This window comes from Ahaetulla prasina, chromosome 7 (assembly GCF_028640845.1).
Source record: "Ahaetulla prasina isolate Xishuangbanna chromosome 7, ASM2864084v1, whole genome shotgun sequence".
In the NCBI taxonomy this organism is placed as follows: domain Eukaryota; kingdom Metazoa; phylum Chordata; class Lepidosauria; order Squamata; family Colubridae; genus Ahaetulla; species Ahaetulla prasina.
The window spans coordinates 81,215,278-81,228,760 of record NC_080545.1 but is presented as its reverse complement, the minus strand read 5'-3'; the positions used below and the strand labels follow the sequence as shown (position 1 = coordinate 81,228,760).

The 13,483-nt window shown below is 41.2% G+C and overlaps 1 protein-coding gene and 1 long non-coding RNA gene across 3 annotated transcripts in view; one reads left to right on the top strand and one right to left on the bottom strand.

Moving 5' to 3' along the window:
* The window catches only part of LOC131202507 (uncharacterized), a 74,307-nt gene extending 70,377 nt beyond the window's left edge, over nt 1-3,930 (bottom strand). Inside the window, exon 1 of the long non-coding RNA XR_009156162.1 lies at nt 3,917-3,930. This is a non-coding gene — a long non-coding RNA (uncharacterized LOC131202507). The remainder of the gene's footprint in view (nt 1-3,916) is intronic.
* A 5,095-nt stretch (nt 3,931-9,025) lies between these two features.
* Nucleotides 9,026-13,483, top strand: part of FGD4 (FYVE, RhoGEF and PH domain containing 4) — a 145,943-nt gene continuing 141,485 nt past the window's right edge. For both annotated transcript variants that reach the window (XR_009156161.1, XM_058191571.1), the window contains exon 1: nt 9,026-9,367. Coding sequence is in view for 1 of the 2 variants with exons in the window: in XM_058191571.1 (XP_058047554.1) it covers nt 9,181-9,367 (187 nt within the window). In the remaining variant the exon portion in view is untranslated. The remainder of the gene's footprint in view (nt 9,368-13,483) is intronic.

The following is a 13,483-nucleotide window of genomic DNA, read 5'->3' as shown; positions in this document are numbered from 1 at the left end:
ACTTGCAGTGTGTCAAAGTAGTTGGAAAATAAGCATGAAGGTTCACCACTATTGCAAGTTGGAAAATAGCTACAGAGGCAATTCCAATTCATCCACGACTTTGTGGTGACAGTCAAACTATTCTTCAAAGCACTTGAAGGTAGAACAAGAAGCAATGGGTGCAAACTAATAGAATTATTTATTGGCCAAGTGTGATTGGACACACAAGGAATAATCAAGGAGAGAAGCAACTTAGAACTAAGGAGAAATTTCCTGAGAGTTAGAACAATTAATCAGTGGAACAACTTGCCCCAGAAGTTTTAAATGCTCCAACATTGGAAATTTTTAAGAAGAGATTAGATAACCATTTGTCTGTAGGGTTTCCTGCCTAAGCAAGGGGTTGGACTAGAAGATCTCCAAGGTCCCTTCCAACTCTGTTATTCTATTCTAAACATAGCCTGAATGTTGTTTAGACAAACATCTCATCACCTTCTCCTGAGCTCATGTAATACAGGTTCCTCTTGCAAGGAAATGTTGGATAGCCATTTGTCTGAAATGGTATAGGGCAGGGGTGTCCAAACTTGGTCCCTTTAAGACTTTTTGCTGGCTGAGGGACTCTGGGAGTTGAAGTCCAAAAGTCTTAAAGGGACCAAGTTTGGACACCCCTGGTATAGGGTTTCCTGCCTCGGCAGGGGGTTAGACTAGAAGACCTCCAAAGTCCCTTCCAACTCTGTTATTATGTTATGTTTATGTTATATGAAACCTCGTTTTCTTGTGTAGGAAAAAATGGGGTGAAATTGCTTTCCATTGAAAAGCAGGACTTCAGCAGAGCGATGAATTTTAATCTCTTCTTTATCTGGCCAGCTGGAAAGAGCAGTTGGCAGAATCCAGCTCTAACCCCATCTTATTACTTTCAATATAACAATAGCAATAGCACTTAGACTTATATACCACTTCATAGACCTATCTAAGACGTTTACAGGGTCATCATATTGCCCCCAACAATCTGGGCCCTCATATATGCTCAATTGGTGAATTACAGAGCAATCAACAAAAATTTAAAAAAATATGGACATATTTACATTAAAACATTAAACTGCACCCATTCAAAATCAGGGACAGTTTATGTATCAATAGGATTGGAGTGAAAAACTGACTCTATCATCAGTAATTGTTGAACTGCTGACAAGACATGTCACACCTCCAAGGGCAGAGAATTCCTGCTGAGTCTTCAAAAACTGAGAAGGTTCTTTGAAGGTAAATATTTCTGGGACCTTGCCTGCATTATATGAGAGGTGATGGTGATGGATACTTGCCATTTAGAAGGCCATTTAGAACTTTACAGATTAAAAAAAGTACTTCGATGAGTACTTTAATTCAAAATATTTCAGATTACTAAAGTATATGGCTTATTTTATGCCACAAGATTGCATTTAAAAGGAGCAGAATGGGATGGAAACAGAAAAATAAAATAGTGGTGGTTATTAGGTTAGCTATGGATCGGTGTATCATGGATTCCAGAAAACTGAATTATTTGAATAGAACAAATCATTGTGTTCAATGTAATTTAAAACCAAATAAAGCCGCAGCCGATGCATTCATATGCTAAGCTTTTGTTAATGTTAACTTTGGATAGCTTTCATGGGGTTTAACATGTTGTAGGAAGCCAGCTCTTTTGTTAGTTTATGAGTCAGTACAGGGGTGAAATGTAAAATTTGTTACTGGTTCTGTGGGCGTGACTTGGTGGGGGGGTAATGTGACTGGGTGGGCATGGCCAACTTTTTTTTTTTTACTTTTAAAAGCATTTTTTCGGCCAAAGAAAAAATGCTTTTAAAAGTAAAAAATAAAACTCCGATGATCGCACGGCTCAGCTGGCATGGGGGGGGGGCACAGGGATTTTTGCTACTGGTTCTCCGAACCACCCGCTGCCATCGCTACTAGATCCGGTCTGAACCGGGAGCATTTCACCCCTGATTCAGTAGCCTCATTCCATAACCAGCTTAACTCACATCTAATGAATCTTCCATTATTGTAAAGACAAACAAGGCATGTATCTACTGTACACTTATTGTTTCAGTTGATGTAGATGAAATTATATCACGCCCATGTTTCTGTCTACTCTGGAAAGCAGGAAACTCTCCAGAATGGTTCAGGTATGAATATTATACCAAAGATTTCAGGTAAGGAACAAGTTCTAAACAAGGGTTTGTGAAGACAGAATCCCGCTAAGTCTGATCGTCTATATCAGTGATAGTCAACCTGGTCCCTACCGCCCACTAGTGGGCATTCCAGCTTTCATGGTGGGCGGTAGGGGTTTTGTCTGATACTGAAGCACTTTCCTTTTTTTTAATTTAATTGACTTTTAAAAAAAAATTTAGAGCATTATTTAAAAACATTTTCATTAGGTTTTCATAAATTTCCCTGTGACAATTTAAATTTCTGAAAATATACTATTTGTATCGCCTGCGCATAAGTTTAGTTCACGTTACGTAAGTGAAACTAAATGGCGCTATAGTGCGACCGCAAACAAAAGAGCCTCATCCCAGAATAGCTCACGCATCTCCCCCCATACCACCCAGCTGTAACAGACAAGCAGAGCTGGTAGCTGGTGGCCCCGCCCCCAAACCCAATCCACAATGCACGAGAGGCATGCGCAGACAACGATACACGGCGCATTACTGTGGAACCGATGGGCGGTTAGAAAATTTTACTACTAACAGAGATACAAAAGTGGGCGGTAGGTATAAAAAAGTTGACTATCCCTGGTCTATATTTAAAATAAGAAGAGGGCCAATAATGTGGAAAAACACAATGAGACCAGGGTTGGAAAAGTGAATGATTATCGTTTATTTGGGTGTGTCCCAAAAGTTTAACAGGTTGATAAATCAAGGTTATTACTAGCATTATTAGAATGCTAGTATTAACCCTGGTGGCACAGTCATTAAGTGCATATTTCAGGTGAGTTCTGCTTCAATCCTGAGGAAGTGCAAAATTAACTCAGCATTCCATCTTTCAAAAGTCGGTAAAATAAGGACTCTGACTGTTGGGGGCAATATGCAAATAAAGCCGACATTGTAAACCACCCAGAGAGTGCTGTAAAAATACTATGGGACAGTACATAAGGCAATATGTTATTGCTATTACTATCCTAATAAATTTCCTAAATTAAAAAAACAGTAAGCCATCATCCCCCAATCATGTTCTTAAGCTTCAGAGTTATAATTGATTTCTCCAATTTTTTTTTTTGGTTGTTTACATTTATACCCCGCCCTTCTCCGAAGACTTAGGGCGGCTTACAGTGTATAAGGCAATAGTCTCATTCTATTTGTATATTTTTTTTTTACAAAGTCAACTTATTGCCCCCCCAACAATCTGGGTCCTCATTTATGAGGCACATTCTGAAATTCTACTAATGAACATTCTCCTCATTGTCTCTTCAATGCATTTATAAACTCAGTAAAAATTCCATGCTGTAGAACAGGGATCCACAAACCCCAGGCTGCGGCTCACTACCGGACCGAGGCCTCTTTGGAATTGGGCTGTGCAGTTGGGCTGGCTGGAGCATGTGTGTGCACGCAGCACAACTTGCATGAGCGGTGGGCCAGAGGGCACTCGGTACACACGTGCCGGCCCGCCATTCACACAAGTCGAGCTTCGTGCACACCGGGCCCCCCCCACTCAAGCAAAGGGCTGGGGGCCACTGCTGTAGAATATTGACTGTGTGCATATTACGTTTATTAAACATACCTGCATATTTTTAATTGCATACTTCCATTGTTGTAAGCTACTTTTGGAATCACAATGATAGAAAAGCAGAGTATAAATTCAGTAAACAAATACATATACTGTATGTAAAATATTCTGCTAATTAGAATTAAAGACTCAAAGACTATTAGAAAGCATAAAGAACAACAATCTAGGAATTTTGCTTAATTACCATTTTGGCTTTTGAAATGTCACTTCCAGAGTAGGAAATCAGAGACAGCCCTGGAATGGAAAAATCAATGAGACACACCATGAATTCAGCAAAAAGGTATTTACGGTTATCATGAAATAGCTGTTTTACTAGGGTGAGAATTTATCCTAGGATGCTTAGATAATTGTCATGTAGTTTTCCTGTTTTGGCCAGTGCCAGATTGAATAAATTTGGTTTACTGGTTTACAGATTTAATTTTGGCTTACTGTTTCATAAATAACTTTTGCAGAACTTTTATGACATTGTGTTGTGTCTTGCCCGCCCTCAGAGCAGCCGGGGCCTTCTTACCTGCTCCCGAACACTGAGGAATGTATGCCTCCCGGCCCAAGTCCTGGCTCCATGCCCACACAAACTGCAGAAGAAGGAGCATCTCCCTGCCCCAGCCCTGACTCCATGCCCAGGCAAACGGAGCAGCTAGATCCCTCCCCCTCCTCCACAGCAGGTGAGCCTGAGGAGGGTTTACTCCCAACAACAGCTGATTGGAGTAATCCTCGCATCAGAAGATTGGAGAGGCGGAGGCAACAGAAGGAAGGGAGGGGCAGGCCTTAATGAGTGCTGAGTCATGGAGCCACACCCCATGGCCTATATAAAGGATCTACTTTCTGGCAGTCTCTGAGTCAGGCAAAAGTCGAACTTATCTTGCTGAAGTCACTTACTGGTCTCCTGCCTGCTCTGAGGACTTTGCTAGGACTTTGGGCAGAGCTGCAGAGGCAAGCCTGATTCGGATTTCCCTGACCCGGCCGTCAGCGGAGGAGTGGGACACGACACATTGATTCTTTATCCCAATATTTCTGTTCCATCATAAAAGATTTCTTCTGGGCAATGACACAAGTAGAAGTGTAGCTCTGCTAATACAGAAAGTCCTCGTCTTATGACCACAATTGAGTCCAACATTTCTGTTGCTAAGTGAGACATTTGTTAAGTGAGCTTTGCCCCATTTCAAGACCTTTCTTGCCACAGTTGTTAAATGAGTCATTGCAGTTGCTACATTAGTAACAGGGTTAAGTGAATCTGGTTTCCCCATTGACTTTGCTTATCAGAAGGTTGTAAAAGGGGACCACATGACTTTGGGACATTGTAACCGTCATAAATATGAACTAGTTAACAAGCATCCAATTCTTGATCATGTGACCATGGAGATGTTGCAACGGACATAAGTGTGAAAATGGTCATAAGTCACTTTTTTCAATGTCGTCGTAACTTTGAATGGTCACTAAATGAACTGTTGTAAGTTGAGGACTACCTGTAATAAGTGAAATCTTTTTGAAACTGCATTTAACCATGGCTTGAATAAAATTAGCTAATCTAACCTATAATAATTAGGCTGAATAGATGAAGTTAAATTGATATTAATGTGACATTCCAAAATGTTGTAAATCTTGTCATAGTCATGATTATAGATGTGGAGTAGTATAATATTCATCATTCTAAGGACAGATGATAAAGATGTTTTCAATTATACATTTATTAATTTCTGAGTACAGAAAATACAGTATGCTATTGAAAAATTACAGCTTAAATCATTTCCATAAGACTTCTAAATATTCCTGCCATAATTGTGGCAATATTTATACAGGTATGGGTAAAATCTTCCTATCTATAGAACAAGTAGTGGAAATTTTGAGTAATTCGGAGAACCGGTAGTAAAAATTCTGACTGGCCCCAACTGCATCTATTCTTTGCCTTCCAAGTCCCAGCTGATTGGGAGGAAATGGGGATTTTGCAGTATCCTTCTCTTGGAGTAGGGAGGGAATGGAGATTTTACAGTATCCTTCCCCTGCCACGCCCACCAAGCCACGCCCACAGAACCGGTAGTAAAAAAAAATTGAAACCCACAACTGAACAAGATGTGCGTGGACAACAAATTTGATTCTAACCAAGTTTTCCCTACTACTCATGAAATATATTGGGTTATACTTGACTTATGAAATTGTGTGTTTTGCACAAGAAAACCAACCAACCAAAGTTTATTGCACTAATTATTTTGGCTAGAATTCCCACCATCTGTATCAGTGTTTTTCAACTTCAGTAACTTTAAGATAATCTTGATACATACTTAGTGGGGGAATTCTGGTAGTTGAAGTCCATACCTCTTAAAAGTTGCTGAGGCTGGGAAACATGATCTATATGATCGTTATGATTTGTCTTTTCTCACTTTTTTTTTGCCCCATCATATCCACCATTCCTCAGCTGGTGGATTTGAGCAACACAGCAAGTCTTTTCATGACCTGAGCTTTACATCAATCAGGCCTCCCTTTCCCTGGGCCCCTGTGACACTTGGACAGGATCAGAAGGAAAAGATTGGGGATATACTACTTGTGGGGTCTAGAAGAAAGCAAAGCAATAAAGAAACTCTTGAGAGCCATTTTTGTGTCAGGCTAGAAACTGAGAGACTTGTGAGTTCTAGTTCTACCTTAGATACAAAGCCATTTGGGTGACTTTGGGCCAGTCACTTTCTCTCAACCCTAGTTAAGAAGCAATGGCAAACCACTATTCAAAAACCTTGCCAAGAAAATAGCAAGGACTTCTGTAATTTATAGTTTGGTACATTTTGTCAGCTCAGCTAATTGTGGATTAGTTGATAAACCAACATTAAACTATCATGGCTTAACATAAAAGCACACAGCTTTTGCCAATTCAAGAACTATCTCTGGCTTTGCTTACACTGAAAGTGGGTTTAAGACAGGGGTGAAATCCAGCAGGTTCTGACAGGTTCTGGAGAACTGGTAGCGGACATTTTGAGTAGTTCGGAGAACCGATAGCAGAAATTTTGAGTAGTTTGGAAAACCAGCAAATGCAACTCTGACTGGAGGGGGGCGGAATGGAGATTTTGCAATATCTTTTCCCCAGGAGTGGGGAGGGAATGGGGATTCTGCAGTATCCTTCCCCTGCCACCCCCACCAAGCCACACCACGCCCACCAAGCCACGCCCACAGAACCGGTAGTAAAAAAAAATGGATTTCACCACTGGTTTAAGACTACAAATTAACTTCTTAATTCCCATCTGTGCAACCCTGCCCCATTCCACTTTGTTTTAAAAAAATAAGACGAAGTGTGTGAACCCAGGCAGAAAATCCCTATCAGTAAGTTTATACTGCTCCTCCCTCAAACAGGATAAAGTAAATACCTAACCATATTAAATACTTAACCAGTAATCTCATTGCACAACTTCCCACATAAACGTCAGCCTTTGTTAGAGCAGATGACTCCCATTAAATTTAAAAGCTGTGTTCCAGCGACATATTTGGCTGAAGTACAGGTAGTCCTTGACTTACAACAGTTCATTTAGTGACTATTCAAAGATACAACAGCCCTGAAAAAATTGACTTCTGACCATTTCTCACACTTATGACCATTTCAGCATCCCCCTGGTCCCATGATTAAAATTCAAGCGCTTGGCAACTGGTTCGTATTTATGACGGCTGCAGGCACTTAGGGGGTCAAGTGTTAGAGGGTTTTGCAATCTTCTGACAAGCAAAGTCAATGGGAAAGCCAGATTCCCTTAACAACCGTGTTACTAACTTAACCACTGCAGCGCTTCACTTAACAACTCTGACCAGAAAGGTCTTTAAACAGGGGCAAAATTCATTCAACAAATGTCTCACTCAGCAACAAAAATTTGGGGCTCAGTTGTGGTCGTAAGTCGAGGACTGCCTGTAGACCGGCTCCTCAAAGGAATAAACTCTACGCAAATCAACAGGTGGAAAAGAGCAAAGCCAAGCAAAACTTTCCTTAAATTGAGGCGGGGAAACAGCGAGGCCAGCTTTGATCCACTTTTCCCATGCCAAACTGAGAACCCTTAGGAAGTCTGTAGAGATTCTCAGTCATCCAGGTCATGGTTGTCCCAAAGGTGCTTTCTCAAAAGGCAACTGGACTTTTCTGTTTTCTCTTTTGAAGACGTTTCACTTCTCATCCAAGAAGCTTCTTCAGCTCTGACAGGATAGTGGAGAATGGAAGGATTTATATTCCTTGCAGACAGCTGGTCATTTGCATCCTTTTAGAGCAGGGCAGAGGTGGGTTTCAGCAGGTTCTGACCAGTTCTGGAGAACCCGTAGCGGAAATTTTGAGTACTTTGGTAGTAAAAATTCTGACTGGCCCCGCCCCCATCTATTCTCTGCCTCCCAAATCCCAGCTGATGGGGAGGAAATGGAGATTTTACAGTAGCCTTACTCTGCCACGCCCACCAAGCCATGCCACGCCCACCAAGCCACACCCACAGAACCGGTAGTAAAAAAATTTGAAATCCACCATCGGTGCAGGGGTCTCCAAACTTGGGAACTTAAACTCCCAGAATTCCAGGGAGTTGAAGTCCACGGCTGGTTGGGGAATTCTGGGAGTTGAAGTCCACAAGTCTTAAAGTTCCCAAGTTTGGAGACCCCTGTTTTAGAGGATTGTTGAAGCACTTGGAGGTTTATTCGTGTCCTCAGGGTCACCTGAGTACTGCTCCTGGTTCCTGTAGTCTGCAATTTTTTTCCCTTCCGCAAATCCATTCCTACTCCCACACCATTCAAAGGGTGTCCAGTCCATCCCAAACTGTATAGCTAAAAAAAGTCTGTAGAGATTCTCAGTCAATATAAACCCTTCCATTCCCCACTATCCTGTCAGAAGACGCTTCTTGGACGAGAAGCGAAACGTCTTCTAAAGTTAAAAAAACAAGAAAGTCCAGTTGCCTCCTTGAAAAAGCGCCTTTGAGACAACCTCCGGAAGGCTTAGAGCAGGGGTGCCCAAACTTGGCCCCTTGAAGAGCGGTGGACTTCAACTCCCAGAATTCCCCAACCAGCATGAGCTATAAATATGAGCAAGTTGCTGGCTGGGGAATTCTGGGAGTTGAAGTCCACCGCTCTTCAAGGGGCCAAGTTTGGCCATCCCTGGCTTAGAGCATGCGCGCAGGTAACCTCCAGCCAGGTACGCGCGTACCTTTGGCGCAGGCGGGAACTCCCCGCTTCCATCACCCGGCGGGAGGGCGGGGTCTCTCCCTCCTTCTCTCTCTCTCTCGGGCAAAGTCGCTCAGCGCAAGGAGACTTCGCGGCTGACCGACGCCAGGCGGGGCAAAGAGCCGTCTGCGGGCGTTGGGAGGGAGCGCGGGTGGGGGGGAAGGTTAAAGTGAGCTCAGTCAGCCGGCCAAGCGCGCGTTGCTGTGTCCCGGTGGGATGTGATCCGAGTAGCGGCTGAGAGGAAAGGGGGAGTTTCTGCGCGGGATTTGCCGGGGAGAGAGAGAAAGCAAAATGAACGGGGCCGAAAGCATCAATTTCAGGCGGATGGCCATCCGCAGGAAATCCAGCCCCAGCTTGCACAGCTCGGCCTTCGTCTTCCAGAGCCCCGCCGCCGCTGCTTCGCGCCTTCAGGCCCCCGCGGCGCCCCCGAGGGAAGTGGGACAGGCGGAGGCGGAGGCGGCAGCAACCCCAGCAACAGGTACCTTCCCCAGCTTTCCCGCTGGCTCTCCGCCAGGTTTTTCTCCTTTTTGCTCTCCCCGCGCTTGACGGGTTTAAAGGTCGTTTTGCGATAAGAAAGAAAAGTCGCTGAGGAGGAGAAAGCGCCCCCGGGGCGAAATGCCAACGAACTCCCTTTCCTCCTTTGCTCCCCCCCATCTTTAAAAAAAAAAAAAGCGTCTGCAAACAGTCGGAGCGAGACGAGAGCCGCCTTGTAGCAACTCCGAGGATAAAGTTCCGCCGTAGTTTTAAAGCCCGAGCGTAGTATTTGTATTAGGGATGGAACAGGGACGCTTACATAAGGGGCATTAAAGGAGCTGCGCCGAAAAACACGCAGGGATTGTTATTTGCACCTTCGTGGTGAGGATCGTTTTGGGCGCTAGGCAACAGGTGCGCTTTGCTGCAATCGTAGGCAAAAGGTGACGGTCAAACTTGTTTGTGTGTGTGTGTGTTTTGCTGTACTTCAAGCAATAAAATGAGGGTACTAATTTCCAGGCTGCGTCTTCCTTCTTCTTGATCTGTCCATTTGGATCAACCTGCTTGGGAGATGGGAGAGGCCTTTTGAAAGATGACGAACTCTGCAAGTAATGTAGTTTAAACAACAAGAAAAAAATGCTTCCTTAAGACTTCCTCATGCTCAGTATTTTTTTATATTACCGTGCTTCCCCGAAAATAAGACCCTGTCTTATATTTTTTTGAACCCTGAAATAAGTGCTTGGCCTTATTGCCATGCGCTCAAAATCCCGATTGGGATTATTATCAGGGGATGTCTTATTTTGGGGGAAACAGGGTACTGTGAGATTTGTTTGGCACCTATTGTCTGCTTTTCCCTCTGCTTAATAAGACCTAGGAGTATATCAACAGCCTGTCTCTCTGGATCATAGTCTGTCTCTCTGGATCTCTCTGTACTTTTGACAAAATGGATTGAGACCTTTGAAAGTTATAGGGCTAGGATTTGTATTGTTTTAGTGTTTCTACAGTACCACCAAATTTTATTTTAATCATAGGGTTAAAATGGCTCTCTGGTGCATTTTATTATATGAGATTCTTCCTACACTTGTAGGAAGAACATTTTTTTTCTGATTCTGTGGGATTTACCTTTCTTAGTAAGGAATGCTGTTTAAAGTTTTTAAAAACTTTCTCCTACACTTTGGTGATCAAACTAATGGTAACTTAAACCAGTGTTCCTTAAATTACTTGGCCCAATTATCCCTTTTTTGGATCCCTAAAAACTAGCCTCTGTTGTTTTACACAGGTGTCTTAGCAGCAACAGTAGTTCCAAACTGGATCATCAACTCACAAATGAGCAGATACAAATTACAAGCAAGCAAATTGCTCCATTACCTTCAGGATATGGCCAACTTACTCCCCATTTAAATAGCACTGATCTGGGCCAGTTGGAAATAAGGATGCATAATCCACCCATCCATCTCCCTGGCCTCACTTGTTCTTAAAGAAACAGGGATTTAATTTCTGTGCCAAGCTTTAACAGGTGTGTAACAGCGGCAAGATTACTGATAGGACAGTATCGGAAGAAAAAAGAAGTACCCACAATAGAAGAATGGATATTGAAAGTTGCCAATTTGGCTGAGATGGCAAAAATCTCAGCCTTTTTGAAAGACAATGCACAAGAAAGATACTTAAACGAATGGAAAAAATGGATTGAATATATTCAAAGTAGATATCAGAATTAAGAGTTATCAGATTGCCTTTGAATGATTAGGATGTATTATTTCTGATTGTTTTGGGGGAGGTTAGGAATTGATGGGAATTTTAGGAGTATAATTGAGTTAGGAGGGAATTTTTTTTAGCATATATTTGTTTTATTTTTAACTATACCTTGTGTTTGTTTCGGGAAGTGGGGGAGGAGAGGGGTTGGGGAGGGGAAGAGGGGAAAAGCTTTGTAAAACTTTTTCAATAAAAAAAAAGGAAATAAGGATGCATAATCCACCCATCCATCTCCCTGGCCTCACTTGTTCTTAAAGAAACAGGGATTTAATTTCTGTGCCAAGCTTTAACAGGTGTGTCCCATCAAACTTACCGATAGTGAACCTATGCAAGAAAGGTGAAAGTTGGAAACTGCCTAGGTTGATTCTAAGTTCCCGACATTTACCAAAATGTATCACAGAGAATAGAAAAGGCTTATACAGGTAGTCTTTGATTTATAACCATTCATTTAGTGACCATTTGAAGTTGCAATGGAATGAAAAAAGTAACTTATGACCGTTTTTGACACTTATGACCGTTGCTGCATCCCATAGTCATGTGACCAAAATTCAGATGTTTGGCAACTGGCATACAGTAGTGGCCAAAATTGTATTTTCTAAAACTAGCTAATAACACCATTTTTTTTGGAGTAGTACCATAAAATTATATATCAGTGGAAAGATAATTTAATCAAGAATGTAATAGAATAACTTTTATGAAGGATTTGCTATTAGAATAGCAGTTACATTATAAAGAAGAAAAGTGAAACGTAGAAAAAATGACATATACAAAAATTATTACCATAGAAAAAAGGAGATATACAAAAATGATCACATCAGTTAATACTTAGTTGGGTAACCTTTAGCATGAATTATGGCCTTACAACATCTTCCCATGGAGTGAACCAAGTCTTTTAGTTCTGCAGCTGTTATACTGTGAAACCAAGATTGAATGATTGCTTCCACTAACTGGGTTTTATTGCTGTTCACTTCTGACTAACAAGTTTTTTAGTTGGCTCCATAGATTTTCAATTGGGTTAAGGTCTGGGCTATTCCCAGGCCATTCTAGCAATGGAATATGATTATCTTGAAACTCCAAAAAAAAAAAAGTGGTGTTATTAGCCATCAAACCTCAAAAATACACCTAAAGGTCTCCACAATTTTGGCCACTACTGTATGTTTATGAGGGGTTGCAGTGCAGGGGCCGTGTGTTCACCTTTTGCAACCTGACAAGCAAAGTCAATGGGAAAGCCAGGTCAACAAACATGTTACTAACTTAACAACTGCAGTGATTCATTTAATTATGGCAAGGAAGGTTGTAAAATGGGACAAGACTCACTTAAACAAGTCTCTTAGCAACAAAAATTTTGGGCTCAATTGTGGTTGTAAATCGAGGACTACCTGTAAAAAATGGAGGCAATGGAAATTAAGACTAACCAGCTGTGCTTCAGTTGATTTATAACTGTGTTATGAAAAACTCCTAGCTAATATGGGAGGGAAGTAATTGTAAAATAAGTTTGTAGAATTGTATATAGAACAAAAATGTAGAACAAAAATATCTAATTTTAGATGTTGGAAAAATAATTTTCTTTGAAAGGCACTTTATAGAATTGCTAAATGTGCTAGAAAGTACTTCCCCAAAATCTCTTCTTAGTAGTTGCTAAACATCAGTTTTAGTCTCTAATGATTGCTTGTATGGTTAATGGGTTATATTGGATGAAGTTTGTACAGCTTGTACAAATCTTGATTTGTTGAACAAATCATAATAGTTTATTTAGTTTGAGCAGAACTGTAAGCTCAGTGAGAAAATTTACATCTTAAACTAAATCATCCCTAACCAAACAAGCAAATACTGTGGAATTTGCAATTAATATGGCTGAATTAACGGATATCTTGACAAATTGCTGGTTTCTAATAAATCAAGAAAGATGCTTGTAAGATAAAAAAAGCATTTGATCAATTTTATCAGGTTGAAAGAGAAATTGATTTTTTTTAAAGAAACGCACACATCAGAATTTTAGGATGTGCTAGTGTAGGGGTCTCCAACCTTGAGTGGATGTGAGCATTTTATTATTAACCCAGTGTATGAATATTAAAGATTCTGTCTACCTACAGAGATAAAACATATATCTAGTAACAAGTGGAAATATAGTCATGGTAGAACTGATACTTCTGGTATTTATTATACTTTAAGACCCATGGAAAGATCAGAAAATATTGTATTTTAATTAATAAGAATGTCTTTAAAATTGTAAGGATTGCTATCTCACTGATTTACAAAAGATTATTGGAAATTATAGCTTACTCAAAGTTACAAGTAGTTCTTGCTTTGTGACTGCTCGTTTGGCAACCAAGATTGTGATGGCGCTGAACAAGGAGACTTACTGCTGGTT